The sequence below is a fragment of the Alligator mississippiensis genome, chromosome 1, assembly GCF_030867095.1.
Source record: "Alligator mississippiensis isolate rAllMis1 chromosome 1, rAllMis1, whole genome shotgun sequence".
Taxonomy (NCBI): domain Eukaryota; kingdom Metazoa; phylum Chordata; order Crocodylia; family Alligatoridae; genus Alligator; species Alligator mississippiensis.
Window position 1 is genome coordinate 485,154,049 of NC_081824.1, and position 22,793 is coordinate 485,176,841.

The 22,793-nt window shown below is 52.1% G+C and overlaps 1 protein-coding gene and 1 long non-coding RNA gene across 2 annotated transcripts; one reads left to right on the top strand and one right to left on the bottom strand.

Moving 5' to 3' along the window:
- Positions 1–5,436: 5,436 nt before the first annotated feature.
- On the bottom strand, positions 5,437–22,522 carry LOC102559426 (zinc finger protein 665-like). Its single transcript, XM_059725455.1, has 5 exons — positions 22,242–22,522; positions 21,908–22,080; positions 21,333–21,459; positions 18,137–18,253; positions 5,437–11,239 (listed from the first exon to the last, which is right to left on the bottom strand). Exons 1-5 carry the CDS (start codon positions 22,315–22,317, stop codon positions 8,760–8,762), a joined length of 2,973 nt encoding a protein of 990 aa, XP_059581438.1. The 5' UTR covers positions 22,318–22,522; the 3' UTR covers positions 5,437–8,759.
- On the top strand, positions 11,938–15,905 carry LOC132249922 (uncharacterized). The gene is made up of 2 exons (XR_009461447.1): positions 11,938–12,851; positions 13,145–15,905. It is a non-coding gene; the product is annotated as an uncharacterized LOC132249922 (long non-coding RNA).
- Positions 22,523–22,793: the final 271 nt, after the last annotated feature.

The window sequence follows — 22,793 nt, forward strand, 5'->3', positions numbered from 1 at the left end:
AACAGGTTGGGGGAAAGAATTTTATTATTAATAATTTACTTTTGAAAGATCCTGGTCTCAGGCCAAATCATCCAAATCAGTTCCCAAATCTATCCACAGAGAAGAGCTCAGTCATTCAAGTCTGTGTGGTGCAACCCCAGGCAAGTCTCTTCATAGATTAATAGATTCATAGATGCTAGGGTCGGAAGGGACCTCAATAGATCGACTCCGACCCCCTTCCTTCCCAGGCTCTTCAGTTTGGGGCCGTAGATACTCCCAAATCCATGGCAGGCATTCGACATGTAAACCCCAAGCCCTGACTGCCCTGTCTGTACTCCATGCGACAGAAGCAGCTGGGATTAAGGAATCTGAAAAGGAAGAGTCCTTGTACACATGATGGGGTTAGGCCTCATGGGTTTCATTCTACAGCACCTAAATTGAAATGGTGCGTTTTAATTGAAATGGTGTGGCTTTATGAGCACTCGTGTTGCTCTGGTGTGGTGCCAGAGGACTGGAAAAGGGCCGATGTGGTCCTCATTTTCAAAAAAGAGAGGAAGGAGGACCCAGGAAACTATAGGCCTGTTAGTCTAAACCTCAGTCTTGGGTAAGATTTTTGAGAGAATTAACCTGGCGCATGTCCGCGAGGGGCAGTAGGGGAGGTTACGCTCAGGGGCAACCAACACGGGTTCATTAGAGGCAGGTCCCGTCAGACCAACCTGGTGCCTTCTGTGACCAGGTCATAAAATCCTTGGATGCAGGGGTAGCAGTGGACGTAGTCTTTCTGGACTTCAGGAAGGCCTTCGACACTGTCTCTCACCCCATTCTCATTAAAAAACGAGGGCACTGTGGCAATGACACCTACACAGTCAGATGGGTCACTAACTGGCTGGATGGTCGCACCCAGAGAGTGGTGGTGGATGGGTCATTTTTGACCTGGAGGGAGGTGGGCAGTGGGGTCCCCCAGGGCTTGGTCCTCGGGCCCGCACTGTTCAACATCTTCATCAGTGACTTGGACGAGGAGGTAAAAAGCACCTTGTTCAAATTTGCTGATGACACTAAGATGTGGGGGGAAGTGGGCACGCTAGAAGGGAGGAATAGGCTGCTATTGGACCTAGACAGGTTACAGGGGTGGGCGGATGAGAACAGGATGGGTTTCAACACTGACCAGTGCAAGGTGCTGCACCTGGGGAGGAAGAACCAGCAGCAAACCTACAGGCTGGGGAACTCCCTTCTCATCAGTGCAGAGGCAGAAAAGGATCTTGGAGTCATTATTGATGCCAAAATGAACATGGGGTGACAGTGTGGGGACGTGGTCAGGAAGGCCGACCACACCTTGTCGTGCATCCACAGATGCATCTCGAGCAGGTCCAGGGAGGTGATCCTCCCCCTCTATGCGGCACTGGTCAGGCCGCAGCTGGAGTACTGCGTCCAGTTCAGGGTGCCGCACTTCAGGAGGGACGTGGCCAGCATGGAGAGGGTCCAGAGGAGGCCACCCACATGGTCAGGGGGCAGCAGGGCAGGCCCTATGAGGAGAGGCTGCGGGACCTGAACCTGTTCAGCCTCCACAAGAGAAGGCTGAGGGGATCTAGTGGCCTGTTACAAACTAGTCAGAGAGGACCAGCAGGTATTGGGGGAGTCCCTTTTCCCCAGAGCACTCCTGGGGGTAACAAGGAATAACAGTCATAAGCTGGCAGAGGGTAGATTCAGACTAGACATCAGGAGGCACTACTTCACTGCCAGGGTGACTCGGACCTGGAACCAACTTCCAAGAGAAGTGGTGCTGGCTCCTGCCCTGGGGGTCTTGAAGAGGAGGCTGGATGAGCACCTACCCGCGGTCGTTTGACCCCAGTACTCTTTTCTGCCATGGCAGGGGGTCGGACTTGATGATCTGTCAAGGTCCCTTCCAACCCAACCATCTATGAAACTATGAAACTAAGTTTTTCCATCATGAGCACTCAGAAATCTGATAAAACAGTGCACTCTCTTTAGCCAATAAAGCTCTCCACTGTAATAAGCATGGTGGACTTGCTGGGAGAAGGATTGGACATGCCTTTTCTAGTCCCTATGTTTGGCTGGCTAAGGGAATCTACTTTCTGTGCTTCAGGCTTAAGGAAGCACCTCAAGTTCTTGCAGTAGGTCAAGCACCCTCACAGTCTACCAGGCCGGCACCCCAGTGGGCATGGGGCCCAGAAAGAGTCCAGACCCCCGGGTGGTAGCAGTGGTTACCCCAAGCTCACAGGTGTGCTCCTTGCTGCAGTGCTGGGGCTCCAGCCAGCGCTGGCAGAGCTGCCACAGGCAGCTGCAAACCTCCTGTGAGCCCTGATCCTCCTGGTAGTGGAGACGCCGAAAGAGCGGATGCCAGGTCTCTGGAGTGGGCTATAGGGTTGCAGAGGGCAGCTCAGCCTCACAAGGGGGTTGCATGACCTGCATCCCATCCTGCCCCCAGAGCTCTTGGTGCTGGCCCGGCTCCTCCTGCAGCTGCTGCTTTACTGGTTGTGGTGCAGGCCGGGGGAGTCCCTCCCTGCCCCCAGTCCCGGTGACTGCCCCCTTAGCTCCTGCCTGGAGACCCCCAGCTTCCCCTCAGGCTGCACCAGGCTGGGTGGGAAGGCCCACAGCTGCAGTGGGCTGCAGCACAGCAGGCACGTCTCCCCCATCTTCACTTCCCGTCAGCCCTAGCACAGGCTGCAAGGGACCGGGCTGGAGGTAGAAATGCTGCAACTGCAGCTCCCTGCCCCTTCCTCCTCCAGACCCTGTGGTTAAGGTGACCACAGGTCCCTAACTGGGTGGGACATTCCCTCCATGAGAAGCTCAAGTCCTGGTCCCAGGCTGCATGACTCTGAGAACAGCATTTGTCCCACATTTGTAGCATCTACAGGGATCAGGAAAGCGTGGGTTTTGCCTTGCAGGCAGGCAGCATTCAGGCTTGCAAGTGGCTGCTGGGAGCGGGATGTAGGGAGCACCAGGGCACATGCACATGGCCTGGAATAGCAGCTCCCTCCAGGTTGGCTTATGTGGGGGGAAAGAGGTATGGCTGTGAGGGAAGGGGGAAGACCAAGGTCCCCCACGGTGAGGGAGGGAGTGGGGCAGCACCTGGCTGGGCTGTGCAGCCACGGAAGTGCATAGGGCTGGCGCAGGGTGGGCGGGGATGGAGTCAAGGTTAGTCTGTGTGTCCGGCAGGGGGTCAATGCGGGCTGCTACCTGCTTGCTCCGAGTTTCCTGCCTTGCTGCCCCCTGCCTTGGGAGCCCCTTCCTGGCCGCAGCAATGCACCTCCTGCCCCACTGAACAGAGACGGAGAGCTCAGGTTAGGGCGCGAGAGGACTCGTCCCAGGCAGCCTCGCCGGTGAGCTCCTGAGCCTGGAGCACAGCACCAACCAACCTCAGGTGGGCCAGGAGATGCTCGTACGGTTATCAAAAGGATTTCTTTTTGCCAGAGCTGGAAAAGGATTAAAATGGCAACTCACCCATTTGGTATCAAGTGAACTTTAATAGTAACCCCTAGGCAATATTACAGGTTTCCTCTCCATAATATAACCTGGCAATTGGCTTCTAAGACGTTTCAGTGGCAAAACTGGGTGTGTGATGTCTACGGCTTATTTTCTTTTTGGAAATTTTTTGTATTCCAGGTCACATTAGCCAAATCAGCTCCAAATCCTCTCTATTGAGTAACACTCAATCATTCAAACATCATATGTGACACTACAACTGGCAAGCATCCTCCACCCCAGACTGGTCAGCCTGGGGCTTGACATGCTCCCAAATCCTTAGGCGGGCGCACACATTGCACGTGTCACACCCAGACGGCGCAAAAGCACCACAGCTCTCCCGAGTCCGGTGGCTTCTGAGCTGGCAAAGCACCACTGCAGACATGGACTGGAAGCTGATGGGCTAAGGGACATTAGCATGGCAAGCTGCACTGCCCTCCACCCCTGGGGCTGGCATGCCTGGGAGCAGGACCCCTGGACCTCACAGGGTACCCAGGTGCCAAGGCCCAGTCCTGCACAGAGGCTCATCCTAGCCCAGGGGAAGAGCACCTTTGCCCGCAGGACAGGGACCACCCAGGTCTCTCCCCCACCCAGCAGGTGCCGGGGTGCTGAGTCAAGCCGAGCCGAGGAAGGGCCTGCACCCCCAAAGGCTAGAGACCCTCCAGCCCCAGAGGCCTCTGAGCTTTCCCAGCCACCTTCCCTTCCAGGGGCATTACCAAGATCCAAGGACTATCCCTAAGCATGGGGGAAAGGAACCATTCATCTTCAGGCATGGCTTACCCCCACAGCTGGGGTGAAGAGGCAGGCGGGCCAAAGGAGTGAGCCTCTTACGCAGAAGGAGGGTGGGAAGCATGGGGGCTGCAATCTGCAGGCTTTGAAAGGCCCGGTCATCTGAAAGTCTTCTGTTGAGGCTGCTCTGAGACATTAATTCCCCATCATGCAGCACGGTCTTTCCTCTCCACCCTTCTCCAATAGTCTTATCAGTTTATCTCCTGATCTTTGTACTCCCAAGCTGGTCTGCGATACAACGCTCACTGCCTTGGCACACCCCAGTCAAACCATTTCCCCTGGCCCTTCCCTGCGTCACCCCAATCCCCCGCATACAGGACTGGGTTTCATGTCCCCTACCACACTTGCCCGAGGGGAAGATAAACAGCCAACTGCCCCCTGGGCTCTGAGATAGTTGGGCCCTAGGGGCTATTTGGAAAATCATCCATGTCCTCAGGTGTCTTGAATCTTCCAGGCTGGAAAGGAGCCCATCACCTGTGGGCCTGGTTGGGGACGAGGGTCTTTGTGCTGTCACCACTGGGGCAGACCCCAGGGGCCCAGGTGGAGGTGGGAGTGGAGGAAAAGCCTCCTGCCGTACACGAGATGTTAGCTGCGGAGCTGCCCGATTAGCTCCGCGGTAAACATCTCTGCGTCTACACGTGTGCCACTATTAGGGCGCACAAAATGAATCAACTCTGGAGCAGGCAAGTACTTGTAAATACTTTTTTGTGTGTGCAAGAACACAGATGTGGATGCTGCCCGGTTGCCTGGGGCATGAGGGTACTTCAGTGTTGAGTCCGGCGGCCAGCTTGCCCCGAGCTGAAGCACGCTCATACCCCAGTCAGCTCCTTTGCATTGAAACACACTAAAATGTGGTGAGAGGAGCCCTGGGCTCCCGCCAGCCAGGGCTGTTCCAACCAGGCTCAGGTGCTGGGCACCAATAAACTCCAGGGCAATATACTGATTTTCATACCAGGGTGTATATATTCAGGGTTCATGGTCAAACTGTGTGCCTGGGAGCAAAAAACACTGGAGCAATAAGCCCTGGAGTTTATTTCTGTACATTGATAGCATGCGTGGACACACGCACACTGATGTTAGCTGAGCTCACCAGCAGCTCAGCGTGCCTGTGGAGGAGGGAAAGGCTTCCCCTGGGCTGGGGAAAAATCTCAGCAACACTGATCCTGGCCCAAAGCTGAACAGGAGTGGAGCAAAGATGTATTTATTACAATTCATTTATTTTTCAAATGTCCTGGTCTCGGGCCCAATCAGCCAACCCAGTTCCCAAGTCTATCAACAGAGCACAGCTCAGTCATTCAAGTCTGGGTATAGATAGCCCTGTCAAGTCTCCTCCCTCCCAAACTCTTCAACCGTGGGCCTCGGATACTTCCAAATCCATGGCAGGCATCCCACATGCAAGCCCCAAGGCCAGCATGGCCTTTGCGTGGACCATGGGACAGAAGCAGCTGGGATTAAAGAAGTTTGAAAAGGGAAGTTTCACGCCAGCAATCTCCCACTGCACCCTCTCAGTGACTCCCTGTGTGGCCTTGTCACATCCTCATTCATTCATGTCATTTATATTCCACTTTTCCTACAATGGCCCAGAGCAGCTCATCATCAGATAAAATAACCCAGAAACAGACCAGGAAAGTAAAACAAGTTCAAAAAGGAAGTCGACAACCGGCTTGAACACAGACCCTCCCCTTGAAGGACAACCCTAGGCTAGCTGCCTTTCCTAACCACCTACCCTATTACAGCTCATGGCTGCCCTTTTCTGTGCTGCGGAAGGAGATGGCATTTAAAGAAAAAAAAAAAAAAAGAGCTTGGAATTTAAATAAGAAGCTGTGATAGTTTCCAAAATATGGAACCAAAATAAACGATCTAGTGCAATATATTCTCTTGGGTGGTGTGTTTTTTGCATAGTTTTTCACATTGTGTGTTGCTGGTCTTGGAATTTTTGGTTTTAAAAAGTGGACATTTTATTTTGGATGTACCAGCAGTTTTCCCTTTTCACATTACTCTCAGATTATTACAGGAAAGTCACAGGCTTAAAAGGCATCTGCAAAATTGTGCACACTGGATAGGGGTTATTGGCGTTTTCTGCCCAGCAGCAGTCTGAAGTCTTGGGCAGAGCAGTTCAATGGAAACACAGCCCTACTGTTCCCAATCCTGAGGGGTCCTGTCCCATGAGCTCTAGGACTGGGTCCTGCTGGGATTCCCCTCTGAGCACAGATCCACTTGAGCTTGTGACTGAGGCTGCAATGAATTGTGCACAACCAGACACCGCTCACACTAGCCAAGCCAGGAGCAAGGACACCCATAGAGACGACGTCCCAGAGCACAGAGGGGGTCGTGCAGGACTCAAGGAGAAAGAGCACAGAGCAGAAAGCAGCAGGGACGTACCTCTGAGAAGAGACAAGTCCCATCCAAGAGGGAAAGGCTTCCCCTAGCCACTGCACCACTCCTGCTGCTCTCCAGTCTCCCTGTGACCTGCAGCCCCCAGCACCCTCCTGTTATCTCCATCCAAGGGAGGTGGCAAGAGACAGAAAGGCCCCAGCCCCAGAGTGAGGCCAAGGCCACCAGTGATGCAACATGAGGTGTTCACTTCCCCATGGGCAGTGGGAGCAACACGAGCCCCTTGAGCATCCTCCCCCTGCCCTGTTCCAGCCCCTCCGGCAAAGACCTTGCTCCCCACTGCTGCCTCTGCTCATGGCCAGGGCCAGCTCAGAGGTCTTGTGCCTTGCTCCTGTCCCAGAGGAGCAGAGTCCTGCAGCTGCTTCCAGTGCAAAGACTGTGCTGTGTGCTGTTATCTCTGATCTCTACCCCACCAGGACCTGGGGCTTGGGTCTCTGGCTCACGTCTCCCCTGCTTCAGCCTGGGCTGGGGGCAGCCCTGGGCACCTCTCAGCCTCAAGGTGCAGCCCAGATACCTGTCTGAACATGCTCCGCTGGCTTCTGCACACCAGAACAGGGTGCACCTGTGCAGGGGCTCCCAGGGAGGGGGAAGGTCTCTGTCCCTGCACTCCTCCCTCCTAGGGGGTGCAGCGGTCTGGCTGGACTCACCCTGCCAGGGGCCAGTGCCCTGGGGCTGCAGGGGTCCCTCGGGCAGCTGCACAGCAGTACATGTATCCCCAAAACCATCGTGGAGCCAAACAGCGGTGGCACTAGCAGGAAGGCCTCGGCATTCCCAATGGGAAATTAGATGATATCGCCATACTTTCCTCCACTTCTGCAGGAAAGGCAGGACCCGCTACCAGCTGCATCTCCTTCACCCCGGTACCTCACTGCACTTAGAAAAGGGACTCTTCTGCCTCCTGCCCAGGGGGTCCTTCAAACCAGCAAGGTCCTGGCTGCATAGCAGGACAGGGGAGGCCCCAGCTGGGACCAACTCCTGCTCCCAAGGCTTAGCCACGAGCCCAACATTGCGGTGAATGGCCTGGAAAGAGAAGGGCTGGGAAGTCACAGTGAGATCTGCCCTGAAAGGGGTCAGGGCCCTGGTCTGTTCCCATTCCACAGCTCTGGAGAGGACCGAGAGACCAAGCACAGGATACCGTGTTCAGTTCTGGGGCTATAGTAGCTGGAAATGCATCAGAGAGAATGACATGACGGGAGGGAGGGTAGGGGAGCAGCAGCAATCCAGTGGTGCACAGCTGTGGAGAGACAGAAAAGCAAAACAGGCCAAAAAGGCTTGGGGGGGAGGGGGGCACGAGCAGCTCCATTGGGGCATGGGCAGTACCTGGGAGAGGGCTGATGTGGTGGTGAGGAAAGGCACGGTCAGAGTGGAGGACAGGGAATGATTTCCCAGCCATAAATTTCCTTGTTCCTGCTGTTCAAGAGCCTCATGTACCAGAATCCTAGGACCAGGACAGAGGAGAACAGTTGGAGGAGGCCAAGGACAGGCCCTAGGTGTCATCTGAAGTCAATAATTTTCAGGAGGGCACCCTATCATGAAGGCACTTCTTCCCTGGGAGCACTGACTGCTTTTAGAGACTGATGGGGAATGCACAAGCTCCCAGGATAATGCAAAAATCCTTCCTTTCTTCCTTGTCTCCTCCCCCAGCATTGGGACTGACCTCTGCATGAGGTGTTTCATCTTAGCCCCTCCCCACAATCAAACCTTGGGGACCACACTCTGGACCCTGGGCTTCTGTGGTGCCCTACAAGGGACAAAGCCTGGGGGAACTCTTTCTGCAGGCCACCAGCATAGGGGTGCTTGTCCAAATGCAGCACTGGTGGGTGCTGAGCAGGCAGACATCTCCAGGACCTTCCTGCACTGCTGGAAGAATCAGGGATGCTTCTGGGTGTGGATGTGCTGATACTGGGACAGGTGGGAGGAACGGATGAAGCCCTTACCACATTCAAACATCAGTCTAGCTTCGTCAGCATGTGGACACACAGGTGCTCAGTCACGCTGGAGAAGCAGATGAAGCTCTTCCCACACTCAGAGCACGGATGTTGCTTCTCCCCTGCGTGGATGCGCTGGTGCTGGGCCAGGCGGGAGGATCGGGTGAAGCTCTTCCCACACTTGAGTCACGCATGTGGCTTCTCCCCTGTGGAGTGGATGCGCTGGTGCTGAGCCAAACTATAGGATTTGCTGAAGCTCTTGCCACACACAGAGCACTTATGTGGTTTTTCCCCTGTGTGGGTACGCTGGTGCTTGGCCAGGCGGGAGGGGTAGGTGAAGCTCCTCCCGCACACAGAGCACTGGTGTGGCTTGTCCCCAGTGTGGATGTGCTGGTGCTCAGCTAGGTGGGAGGACTGAGTGAAGCTCTTCCCACACACAGAGCACTGATGTAGCTTCTCCCCTGTGTGGATCAGCTGGTGCCGGGCCAAGTAGGAGGAGTAGATGAAACTCTTCCCACACTCAGAGCACCGGTGTGGTTTCTCCACTGTGTGGATAAGCTTGTGCCGGGCCAGGCTGTAGGAGGATCTGAAGCTCTTCCCACATTCAGAGCAATGATGTGGCTTCTCTCTCTTGTGGGTGTGCTGGTGATTGGCCAGTTGGAAGGAACGGGCAAAGCTCTTCCCACAGACAGAGCACTGATGTGGCTTCTCCCCAGTGTGGATATGGTGGTGCTTGGCCAGGTTGGAGGAGTAGGTAAAGCTCTTCCCACAGACAGAGCAATGATGAGGTTTCTCCCCTGTGTGGATGCGCTGGTGCTGAGCCAGACTGTAGGAGTAGGTGAAGCTCTTCCCACACTCAGAGCAACGATGTGGTTTCTCTCCCTTGTGAATGCGCTGGTGATTGGCCAGGTTGGAGGAGTAGGTGAAGCATTTCCCACACTGAGAGCACTGGTGTGGCTTCTCCCCTGTGTGGATCAGCTGGTGCCGGGCCAGCTGTGAAGAGTAGGTGAAGCTCTTCCCACACTCAGAGCAGTGATGGGGCTTCTCCCCTGTGTGGTGGATGTGCTGGTGCTGGGTCAGGCTGGAGATGTAGGTGAAGATCTTCCCACACTCAGAGCACTGATGTGGCTTCTCCCCTGCGTGGATGCGCTGGTGCTCGGTCAGGCGGGAGGATCGGGTGAAGCTCTTCCCACACTCAGAGCATTGATGTGGTTTCTTTCCTGTGTAGTGGATGCGTTGGTGTTGGGCCAAGCCATAGGATTTGCTGAAGCTCTTGCCACACACACAGCACTTATGTGGCTTTACCCCCGTGTGGGTATGCTGGTGCTGGGCCAGGCGGGAGGGGTAGGTGAAGCTCTTCCCACACAGTGAACACTGATGTGGCTTCTGCCCTGTGTGGATGTGCTGGTGCTCAGCTAGGTGGGAGGATTGAGTGAAGCTCTTCCCACACTCAGAGCACTGATGTGGCTTCTCCCCTGTGTGGATAAGCTGGTGTCGGGCCAGGTGGGAGGAGTAGGTGAAGCTCTTCCCGCACACAGAGCACTCGTATGGCTTTTCCCCAGTGTGGATGAGCCTGTGCCGGGCCAAGCTGGAGGGGTGGGTGAAGCTCTTCCCACACACACAGCACTGACGTGGCTTATCCCATGTGTGGAAAAGCTGGTGCCAGGCCAAGTAGGAGAATTTAGCAAACTTCTTACCACACTCCAAGCACTGATGTGGCTTCTCCTCTGCAGGGATGAGCTGACCTTTGGCTACAGTGGGCGAACAGGTAAAGCTCTTCCCACACACAGACCACTGATGTGGCTTCTCCCGTGTGTGCACGCACCTGTGCCTGGCCAGGCTGGAGGGCTGCCTGAAGCTCTTCCCACACTTGCTGCAGTGGTGCAGCTGCTGCCCCCTCCACACACACCGGTGCTGGGACAGGCCTTGCCAGCTGATGAAGTTCTTCCCGCACTTGGAGCAGCGGTGTGTCTTCCTCCCCAAGTGCATGCGACGGTGCTGAACCAGGGAGAAGAAATGGGTGAAGGTCTTACCACATGTGACACAGCAGTACTGGAGATTCTCCCTGCGCACATGTTGGTTCTTGACTAGCTCCAAGCTGCGCACAAAGGTCTTTCCCCATTTGATCAAGCAGTTTTGGAGCTGTCCAGAATGGACCTGGTGGTGAGCAGCCAGGGTCGAGAGGCAGGTGAAGCTCTTCCCACACGTGGCGCGTACATGGGGCTTCTCCTCAGCATGTCTTATCTTGTGCAGAGCCAGGCGCGAGGGGCAGCTAAAGCTTTTCCTGCACTGAGGGCAGGGGTGGCCTCTCCCCCTGGGCTTGGCAGCGAGCTCCTGCTTCCCTCTGAGGCTCCCCACACTGCCTTGGTTTGCATGCAGTGTCTCTTTCCTATGGACATTTGTCATGTGCCTCTTCAGGTCTGCTTCCACCAGAAACTGTTCCCGGCACCCTGGGCTCTTTCTGCCTTCTTTCCCTTCATCACTCTCATGCCCAACTTGAGACGGGACCTGGTTCACAGCCACATTCTCCTTCTGCTTTTGGGGCCTTTCCTGACCCTTGTGCCACTGATTCTTCACAGGGATCAGGGAGCCCCGTGCTAGCTCCAGATTTGCAGGGCCTTCCTCAGGAGCCTGCTCCTCAGCTGTGCTCAGCAACCAGGTGTCTCCTGCATGGGGGAGAGATAATCCAGATTAGTCCCTGCCGTGCTGCCAAAGGGGTAAACACTGCTATTCCTTCTGCTGCGATGGGCCTCTGAGGAGGACTGGCCCATAGCACTCAGGAAAACAAGGTCTTCCTGACAAAACCCCATGGCTGGGGATGGGGATGAGGGGGGGCAGGTTCCTGTTCTAGTCTCCCCTACTCGGTGCAGTTCTGAGCCAGACTCTCAAGTTTTCTGGACCAGCGCTCAGCACCATCAGCTCAGGCCCTGCTGGGAGAAACACATGGGACATGTGAGTTTGGACAGTACCTGAATAGCTTCATGTTTTAATGGGCTGAGGATGAGACCAGAAGGATCTGCTAAAGGGAAAAATGAGGCTCTCGAAAGGCTGCTGTATCCCACAGCACTGGTGGGTCCATGGGGAGATGATGCTAAGCCCTCCACCCGACTGGGCTGACACGCTCCAGAAGCCAAATTACTTTGGTGAGACCCATCTGCAATGCTTGCCTTTGGGCAGTCCTGACAGCAGTATCTGTAGAAAAGGGTGAACAACCTTGTGGTGGATTTCTGGGGCTTGTCAGCAGTCAGGAGTGTGGGGTACGTGCCTCACCCTGCACCAACCTCTTCTGTGCATAAAAAGCAATTTTACTTTTTTTTTGTTTTTAAATCATTGATGGTTTTATTTAAATCCATTTTTTCTTTAATGATATTATTTGATTTTAAGATGTTTTTAAATAAAACCTATATATAGTTTTGAGATATAGTAGAGTTCAGATATATCCTAATGGAATAAGGATTATTACTTGTAATTATATACTATTTGAGACAATATATTCGTGAACCTTTTGAGAGAAGTTTTAACAATTGGTCATAACAGGCCATAGGCTATATTAGGGGCCAAATTTTATGGGGTTCCCAGAGGCTCCTCTATAGATTAGTAAAGATTAAAGAAAACCACTCTACCCAGTAGGACTCAGTGCTAAGTCTAGAAGACCCCATTAAACATCTCTGTGATGCTTAGTTTCAGTTCTGAAACTGTAGATTTTTGTCTCCAGAGATAACATCGCTGTTAATAGCAGCATATGGAGTTGAGAGACAACAGACCTTATTACCCACTCATCAGCCCTATTATCCATCTGCAAGTTTGTGTACACAGATTCAAACTCTTACCTCTCTCTAAAAGTGCAAAGTTTCAAGAAGTTTAATGAATAGAGGATCGTTGGGAATAGAGTAGACCTGGGTGAGGAAGAGGAGTCTGGAGATAAATGCAAGGAGGGAGTGGCAGTAGAAATAAAAGAGAAACATTTTGAGCAGACGACTCCAGAAGTCTTGAGGGATAAGTTTCTGATTAGAGCCTCTCCATTCATTTGGTAGAAGGGAAAACCTATCATGGCAGCAGGCTTGTGAGGCCATAAAAGAGACCCTGTTTTGGAATATTTTAATAAAGTTCATCTACCCATGGGTAAGACAGGCATGCGTGCAAAATGCAAACAGTGAAACAAAGAAATGCAAGGCCTGGTTGACCAAATGAAACAACATCGTGAGATGTGCTCCTTCGCAGGAGGAAGCTGCTCTGAAGATGATGAAAGGAACATGTCTGAACATGCAGGATCTCCAGGTTAGTAAACTTCTTGTTTCCTGCTTCTTTCTGAAGGACTGCCTGCCTTCCCTCTCCATATCTTTTGGAAGGACTTCAAACTCCTTGAATTCTCATAAAAATGTCTGAGCTAAAATATAGTTATATAGCTGTTATTTAATGGAACTATCGTATTTTGAATGCAGTTGTGATATAAAATAATGGCTGAAATAGGCCGATGTTCCTTTTAGTTTCACTTCTAAAATAATACTTAGTGCAATGAGTAATACTAAATGAGCGGTAGTGTGGTGACTGCATTGACTTCTTTTGATCAGGAGGATCCATCCTCAACATACAGGACTCTGAATACCCATCTTCATCATCACCATCACCATCACTATCTACAGTTTTAGAGTTATCTGCTAATGATATCAGTGTTCCAGTCAAATGCATGGCACGTATTATCATGTAGCAAAAAGAAAAAAAAATGGCTCCATCATCCAGAAACAACCATAAACCTGTAATAAGGACCAGCAGATTACAGTGAGAGGTAAGTGATAAAAAAAATTGCTCAGTTTGTTTCTGCAACAAACTCTCCTTCCAGTATGGTTGAGAACACACACTTCATTGACATGGTTCAGTCATTACGACCAGGATACAGTCCACCCAAGAGAGCAGAGATAGCAGGCAAATTATTGCTGGATAAAATGTATGACAAAGAAACTGAACATTGTGCAAGAAGTCTACAGGGGAAAATTGTTAACCTGAGTCTTGATGGGTGGAGCAATGTCCACAAGGATCCAGTAAGACGTGCTTGTGTGACAACAGAAGAAGGCACTGTCTACCTTACAGAAACACTTGATTCATCAGGACATGCACACACAGCAGGATACTTGCAAGAAGTAACAGTACAAGCTATAACAAACTGTGGAAGAGAATTCAAGCATCTAGCACACAGCTTTGTTACAGACGATGCTGCAAACGTATCAAAGATGAGAAGAAACCTAGAAGAAAGCGAAGAAAGCCTGAAGGTCATAACATATAACTGCAGCACTCATTTGACGCACCTCTTTGCCAAAGACTTCAGCGCTCCAGAAATAAAGGGAAATGTTGCTGAAATTGCAAAATACTTCCGTAATGACCACTTGCAGCAGCTGCTCTGAAGAAACTAAACTAACTCTCCCACAAGACGTGCGATGGACTGTCAGTAGTGGACTGTTGTGAGCGATATATTGAGAACTGGCCTAATCTGATGACAATTTGTGAACAAAATCATGACCAAATAGATGCAGGTGGCATACCCAAAGTGCTCGACATTGAGCTAAAGAGAAATGGAGAACGTGCGCTCACTATGCTGATGGCTAGCTCTGTAGCCTTGAACAAAGTGCAGGGAAATCACTGTTTTACTGCTGATGCTGTTGAAATTTGGAAGGAAATGAGTGATGGTGCAGGGCACTAAGAGGCCCGCTGATTTAAGGGCAGACTCTGCCTAGGGAGAGGGCCCTAGGAGCCAGGCAGAAACCCCACACAGGTGCAGGTTACTATGGCAGCAGGCTAATGAGGGAATTAGCCTGCACCTGCACCTGGTCAGCTGACCGGAAGAAGGCAGGGGCCTGGGCACATATAAACCCCAGGGCTGACGTTGGCAGGTGTCGGCTCTCCGGCAGCAGCCAGGGGAAGGAGCCTGCAGAGAAGTACTGTCCAGAGATGCTGTGGCCACCTGGTATGCTGTCCTATAGGACTAAGGGGCTCCCAAACCTCACCAGGTACTCTGGGCTACAAAGTATTTAATGTTTGGGGAGAAGTTTGCAACTTTTAAAGGGACAGAGAGCACCCTGCACTGTTTGTATTATGTTCTAGCATAGGAGCTTGTGTTTTCTGTTGTTATTTAAACTAGTGGACTGGGTCAAGGCTACTGGGGAGGAGGAGGCCTCACTGGGGCACACTACAGTGTGGAGACCCCAGAGCCAGTAAGGGAACAGTGATGGGCCAAGGGCCCAGTGATGAAGGGAGGCTGAGCTATATCAAAGTCTCAGAGGAACAATGTTTGAATACCATCTGTTAGGCATGGGGTGCGATACAGGGATGGTTTTGGAGTAGCGCATCTAGCCCGTAAGGCTTGGGGTGTCCTGCGAGGCACTTACTTAAAGAGGGACCCAGCAAGGGGTCTAAGAATGCACACTGCTTAGTGGGGTCCACCAGGACCATGACCTTGAGGGCAGCCCCGCTATTTACCATCTATTATCTTCACCATCAAGACGTGGCAGGTGAGAATAGAAGGCGCCCATGGGGTGAAGCTAGCAAGGTCACAGGCATACTTGTGCTAGCAAGATACCCTAGGGATATCACGGCTGTCCCTAGGGACCCCACCCCATGACAAGTGAGAACTTGAAAAGAGACCTATGCAATGACAGAGTTAAATTGCAGCCATTAAAACAAAAAAACCCCTAATAAATCAAGCACAATTTCTTGCCAATATTCTCAATACTCTGTACCAGGATCAATCCTTAACTGCTGAAGAGGAGGAGTTGGCTATGACATAGGTATCCAGCAATCATCCCTCTATAATACCAACTATAATACATTTCAGAGTTAAGGGTGAACCATTCAGGACATGCATGTTTGCTGATGCAGTTTTAAAGAAAGCTACACCATTGAACTGGTGGAAGTCACTTAAGTACCTGGATCCACCAGAGACTATTGAAGTGATAATCCTGCTTTAAACAACAGTAGCTTCTCTTGCAGGTGTAGGAAGAATATTTTCTTCCTTTGGACTAATTTGTTCTAAATTGATAAATCACTTGGCAAATGAAAAAGCAGGAAAGCTTATCTTTCTTTTCCAGGCTCTGAATAAACAGGAAGAGAAAGGTGAGGACTGGGTTTGCTGCGCAACCCAGTATTCTTAGTTTCTCATGTTGACCTGGCTGAAATAATCCATTTAATTTTTGTTAAACGCATTTCAGATTTATAAAAAATTAAAAATACAAAGGTTTTTTTTTTTTTTGTTTAAAACGATGCATATTTGTTGCTGAAGAAAAATATAAAAAAAATGCATAAGCTTGTTGTTTAATTAAATAATAAAACAATTTACATATCTGTTTTTGGTGATGGTTATTGCTGTCCTCCTAATACAGCCTGGCAAAAATATCCCCTAAACATCCAGGATTAACCTAGTGAACTGGACACGGTTCACCTCCCAGTCACTTCACAAGTATCTGCTTCAAGTAGCTTTGGTAAATAAAACAACCAAATCAGAACTCAGTTTTCTGAGGTAGCTGCAAAATTAATCTGAAAAAATTCTCAATATAACAAAAGGGTCGGTCAGTCTGTCCGTCTCTGGGCCAACTGCGCACGTGCTGCCAAGAGGGCGGGCGGCAACTGGCTGCGTGGGCCAGGATACCCGGGCCCAAGTTTGTGCTGCTGCTGGGGAAGCCTGGCAGCGAGGAACATGCTCTGGCCCCCCAAGCAGTGGGGCTTCCCCACCACCTCCCTGCCTGAGGGTGAAGGGGGGGTGGGAAAATCACGGTGGTGGTGCCCCCCGCCTCTCAGAACAGCCGGAAGGGAGGCGGAGGCAACAGGTAGGGAGGGGAGTGGGGAGGCAGACTGACATGGGCCAGGCAATTGTGGAGGGCTGGCGGAGCATGCCAGGAGTGCAGTGCAGCGCTGTGTGGGGGGGCCAATGCATGCATGTATGTGTGCATGCGTGCATGTCTGTTCATGGCAGGAGGGAGAGTGTGTTTGTCTCTGTGTCCATGTGCAGAGTGAGCGAGTAGCGCGCACACCTGTCTGCATTTGTACGTACGCATCTGTGTGCATGGCAGGGACAGTGTGTTTGTCACCGTGTGTCTGTGTGCAGAGTGAGTAGAGTGTGTTTCCGTGTGTGCGTGCATGCATGTGTCCGTGCTCATGGCAGATAGAGTGCGTTTGTGTCTCCATGTGCAGGGACTGAGCAGTGTCTGTACCTGTGTGTGTGTGCATGCATGTATGTATCTGTGTTCATGGCAGGGAAAGTATGCTTGTCTCTGGGTGTCCCATATGCACAGTGAGTGAGAACAGAGTGCACGCCTCTGTGTGTGTGTGTGTGTGTGTGTGTGTGTGTGTGTGTGTGGCCAGAATGGGGGAGGGGGCAGTAGGTAGTGGAGCAGTCAGGGGGGGACACGTGGCCGTATGCAGGACTCCCTCCCCACCCGCCTGTCCCCGTCATTCTTGACAGGCAGTTTGCTAGTATCAGAAAAGACTACTTTAAAATGTATAGTTGTGTATTTTCTAAAAATCAAACTTATACCCATCCCTGAGTTATGAATAGTATGTTTTAAAGTCATATCAAATATTGGAATGCACTTTTTGTGGAAAATGATGATTAAAATCAAGGCCTCCCAGTAATTTAAATCAAATCCACCTGCTTCTCTGGCCCACAGAAAAGCCACCATGTTTTATCGTTTATCCCTCCAAGAAACGTGTGGGAGCGGAGGACTGAGAGCTGCGGTTTCTCTTCTGCAAGGAGCAGCGTGGTACTTCCTACCCGTTTCCAGGGCACTGTCTGATGCAGGCAATGAGCCTGCGGAGTTTTCCTCTGCTGACAAGTGCCAGGGGCCTCCACAGCACAGGAATTTGCACCAGGACAAAGACCTTGGCATGAACCTGCACATGGACTCCATGCTGAGTCTCGGGCTTTGTGGCACTTGAGGCCCCAGACAGAAAACGGAATGGGGGAAAATTCAGGTGCAAATAATCGGGGATTCACTTCCCCCCCAAAACACAATCTTCCAAATCACACCCATCCCATGGAGCCACTTCATGCAGCCTGAGACCAGGATTAGACATGGCCTAGGTTCCAGGTCAACCCAACCAGGAGACACCAGGGACAGCTCCAGCCTCTCTCTCATCCAAAAGTTACAGCTACACAGAGCTTCTTTAGCACTCCATGAAGGACTACAAATCCCATCATGCCCTCGGAGAGGGTGTTAGAGAGGTACAGCTATGTTGGGCTGGGGAACGAATTCTTATGCTGCCAAGTGAAGATGGAAATTTAAGATCATGGTGCACTAGGGAAGCCAGATGTGCCCCTAAAAATGAAGACAGCAAGCTCAATTGCCCCCTAACAGCTGAAGTTAGGGGGAGAAGAAGGGGACAGTTGCTCGTCTCCACAGTGTTGAATTTCAGGGGGTGGAACAACACCGGTCTGCACACGTGACAGCATAAGCCATCTGAGGTCAGCACCCTGGGATGGCAGCACGGGGCAGGTCTGCAGTTTCCAGGCTCCCTTTCACCCCGGGCATGGAGCATTTGTGAGAGGGAGTCGGGTGCAGGGGACAGCCACAACTCACCTGGCCGCAGGTCATCCCACCTCGAGATTTCCCCACCGTCCTCATCATCACAGACACAGAGCTCCACCTGTCCTCGCTGGATGCGGCAGATCAAGTCAGGGGCAGGGCCTCGATATCCTGTTTGGGGCAGGGGTTAATGAGTGTTTGTGACTGGGTACTGGATACAGAAAAAACAGCTGAGATTTGGGAAGTGGATCCAATGAACTCAAATATTTTACTTGGGACTTGATGGGCAAGGGAGGGTGGTCATTTAGGATGAAAGAAGGCATAGTAGGGAGAAGCCTTCAGTGGATGACAGTCCTTGTCATCCAGGTACTTTGAATCTGGTCATGGGAAACAAAGCACCAACCACTTGGAGGTATAAAAAGGGTATCAAACAACGAATCTCCAGGGATGGGGGTAGAGGTGCGCTGATCGGTGATGTACTAGGAAGCAGAATGATAACACTCTATTTTCCTGGTACCAAATTAGGAGACATGGGACACATATTGGGATGGATAACATGCATCTTATCAGCTTATTTCCAGGCAAAGGAGTGGAAATCAGTGTCTCCTCAGTGAAGGTTTAAAGACAGGACTCCTGGCAGTGAACAGAATCCATGGCAGATGGCTGGCAATGACCCTTTTTCTGGGAGAGAAGATAATTCCCCATCACCAAGGCTCAGAAAGGATGATTTTATGATAACTGTAGTTGCAATTAAAGCAACCGTCCCATCCAATGGGAGAACGATCCCAGGGCAGAGATGAGAGCACAGGTTGGCAGGTATTGCATTCAAAACCAATAACCTGCTGTGAGTGGAGATAAAGAGATAACCACAGTGAAAGTGTTATATCCTCTGAGAGCCTAGGAGTCCAAAATAGCATATTACTAGAAGACTTTGGGATATTCTGGAAGATTTAGCAGACAGAGCTGTGGGAGACGTGAAATGGTAGAAAGTAGCTTAAGAGATCCCCTTAACTGCTGTAGCAAAGTCAACCAAAAGTGATCTTATAATACAAAATAAAGAGCTTGTCAACAAACAGCCATAATTCATAGATGTCAGGGGCCGGAAGGGACGTCGGAAAACCACCAGGTCCAGCCCCCTGCACCAAACAGGGAAGACAATGGGGGGTCAGGTGAGTCCAGCAAGGTGACTGTCCAATCTCCTCTTGAAGATGTCCAGGGCAGGTGACTGCACCACCTCTGCAGGGACCTTATTCCTCAGTCTGGACACCCTGACTGAAAATGTTTCTAGTGTTAAGCCTGAAACGGTCTTCCAGGAGTTTGTGGCCATTACTTCTAGTTATCCCCAAGGGTGCCCTGGGGAACAGTTGCTCACCAAGCCCTAGATGTACCCCCCTGATGCAGCGGTAAGCTACTACCAGGTCTCCTCTCAGCCTTCTCTTTTTCAGCCTGAAGAGTCCCAGGTCCCTCAGCCTCTCCTCGCATGGCTTGCCGTGCAAGTCTCTGATCATACGGGTGGCTCTCCTCTGAGCTCCCTCGAGCTTTGAAGTGCAGCATCCAGAACTGAACACAGTTCTTTAACAGTAAAGAACAGATACATGTAGGGATACAGGGAAGAAGTTTGCCCTTTTTGCTACTGAAGTAGTTTAGGTGAAACCCAGTCACACCTGGCAAACTAGGTGGCCAACCTTAGGGAGGAATATCTAGGTTTCATGGGGTACTGAAGGAAAGAGAAGTCCTCAAGGAGTGGCACAGCTGGATTTGGACCATGTTTTATGCCAAAAAAGACAAGAACTATATAAAGGGCAGCAGTCAGAGAAGTAGAACTGAATTACTTGCATAAAAAAAAAACTGAGCCACAGAGTGAATGAGGAAACAACTGCTGCGGTGGCTAAAACCGACCGTGCAGAAACCAACGACTTGGATTCTGAAGCCATTGCTGTTAGTGCTAGAAATGAGGATTAACACATGGTTTCCATGCCTATAAAGCTTATTTACAGAAGTGACTGAAAGGAGAAAGACAGAAAGCACATTTGCATGTGCTGACACTGTAAGCTCAAGTTGGATTTCCAGGGGACTGAGCAGAGTAAATTAGGGGAGCAGTAGTTACCTGAAAAAAATCCCACGCCCCACAAAACAAACAAAAATCAGCAAACAGGAGAGATGTATACCTAGTCCGTGAAAGATCCTAAAACATTATGAAAGTAACGGGATGGGACTTGCTGTATTTCATCTAGGAAATGAACAGGATAAGACTAATGCATCACAACTCTTGTTGAGAGGGAAAGGTAGTAAACACCAATGTTTTGGTGACTGGAGCATGGTGACTTAACCACTGCGTGACGAAAGGTAAGGAAAAGGTTGCTGCACCCAGACACGAGACGACCACCAACACGAGTGACAACCAATAGGCTTTTAGAAGAGGGCAAACATCCCCTGACATTTTCAAGATAATTACAAAAAAGAAGAAAAAGCTCGAGATGGTCTTTGCTGAGCTGGAAAAAGCATTTGAGCACTTTCCTAAGGAAGAGCTCCGGGGGAAATGGAGGGAAAAGAAAGCACGAGGAAAGCAAACTTGACCAAGGAAAGGTAGGAATGGGAGAGTGAGCTTGATAGCACACGTCTCAAAGCCAGTCTCTAATCCATAGAGGTCTGGATGACAAGAAGGATGGGGAACAAAGAAGCAATTTCTCCTGGGTCCCATCACGTGTGCATAGGTCACTAGAGAAGGAGCTGAGGAAATGCATAATCCAAGTGGTGTAGCAACAGAGACCGGTAAGACTTCCGTTAACCAGTTAGGAAACTGGGGGAAGAGAAAGGGATTTAGACAGTGTTGTACTGAGCACACTCAGATCGTTAAATGTGATTCAACTGGCCACACTAGGCAAGAGAGGGAGGAAATCAGACTAATTCCCCAAGGAACGGCTATTAATGAATTCTTAGGCACACTGAAATGGAGATGATATGAAGACAGTGAGGAGTCAAAGGGAGATCATTTGCCAAGAAACTGCTGGATATGCAAGCACCAGGAGCTGCAGGAATGGGGAAGACTCTGGTGAAGGCGGCGGGATCAGAAGAAGGAGATTTCAACATGAAATGCCAGAGAAGTCGGATCACTGACAGTGCAGAGGGGAGGAAGGGGATTTAAGCCACCTGCCAAAGCCTGTGAGGACGAGACTTGAAAACCAGGGAGAACACGACAACACTGCAGAGCTCACGTGGCTCCAGGGAGAGGCAAGAACCAGAGCTTTACCCAGGGAAACGAGGGCTTGGTAGTTCCTCAGCATCTGGTCCCGGTAAAGCCCCTTGTCTTCCTCTTCCAGCAGCTCCCACTCCTCCCGTGTGAAATACACTGCCACGTCCTCAAACACCTCCTGGAGCTGCAGGCACAAGCGTTACAGCATCAGTGTCTCCTGACTGTACTCGCTCCACTACAACTACTTGCAGCTCAGCCATGACAGGCAGGGGCACAGTTCCCCTGACATGTGATGTGGATGCAGCTGTGGACATAGGAGCTCGTGTGTCAGCCTCAGCCCAGCTCAACACGCTCCATTTCCTCGGCCCTTGGAGGCAGCCCAGGCAGCACATTTAGAGGCCAGGAGCCCAGCTCCAGGGACTCTGACCCGGCCATCCCGTGCCAGCACCTCTGGCTCTCTGCACCCCGGAGCGCGTGCCTGCTAATGCAGCCTGGGGGGTTTGCAGTCCCCATTGCCAGGCTTCTCACTCTTCAGGTCTCTGCTCCCCAGGCTCTTGACAGCACCCCTGGCTCCTCCTGGGCTCTGCCCCAGCTGCACTCCCACCCCCACCTCCAGCTGGTGCCCTGCTCACCTCCATGCTCTGCCCCTGCTTCGCCGGCCTGCCCTGCCCCTCCTGCAGCTGGCCCGGCCCAGGCGTCTGGGAGCTGCTCTGTCCCCGTGTCCCTGGGGAGGGTCTCTGCAGCTCCAGGTTCACAGGCTCTTCCTCAGGAGGCTGCTGATCTGCTCTGCTCAGGGTCCCGGCACCTGAGGGTGGAAGAGTGTGCACAGGTGAGCCCTGGGGTGGGGGCAGGGGAAAGCCCTGCTCATCCCCTGCACTGGCCTGGGGTGAAGGGAGCTGGAGGCTGCAGTGTGTGGAAGAGGGGGGAGAAGGGAGACTCATCGTCCCACCGCTCTTCCTAACAGACCTCCACAGGCACGAGGCTGGAGATGAGCCCAGCGCCGGTGGAGATCACAGTGCCGCGTCCGAGCCGGCAGGGACATCGCTCCCGGGGGAGAAGCTGGAGGGACCTTGCTGCTGGGTCACACCCGCGTGCTGGGGGGAAACGCAGGGTCCGTTTGCTGCAGGACGTGTGAAATGCTGCCGGGCACTGGGGGAACAAGAGCCCCCGACCTGCTGGTGCATGGCCCACCAGCTGCTCTGGCAGAGAGATTTCTGCACTGGGGGGGGCGGGGAAGGGGAGACCCCCCCCCACCTCCCTGGGGAAGGGCCTGGTCCGGGGCGCCCGCCTGGGGACCCTCCACGAGCCGACAGCACCCAGGTCTCCCCTGTCCCGGGGGCTGCAGCAGGACGGGGGGGGCGGGGGGGGGGTTGGGGTCACTGCACGGGACGGGCCGCAGCGCACGGGGCTTGCCCCAGCCCCGCCCGGGTGCCACGCACAGTCCCTGCCCCACGGCCCCCACCCCCGTGACCCCTCAGCGCTGCCCCCGCGGGCCGGGCCGGGCCGGGCGCAGCGGAC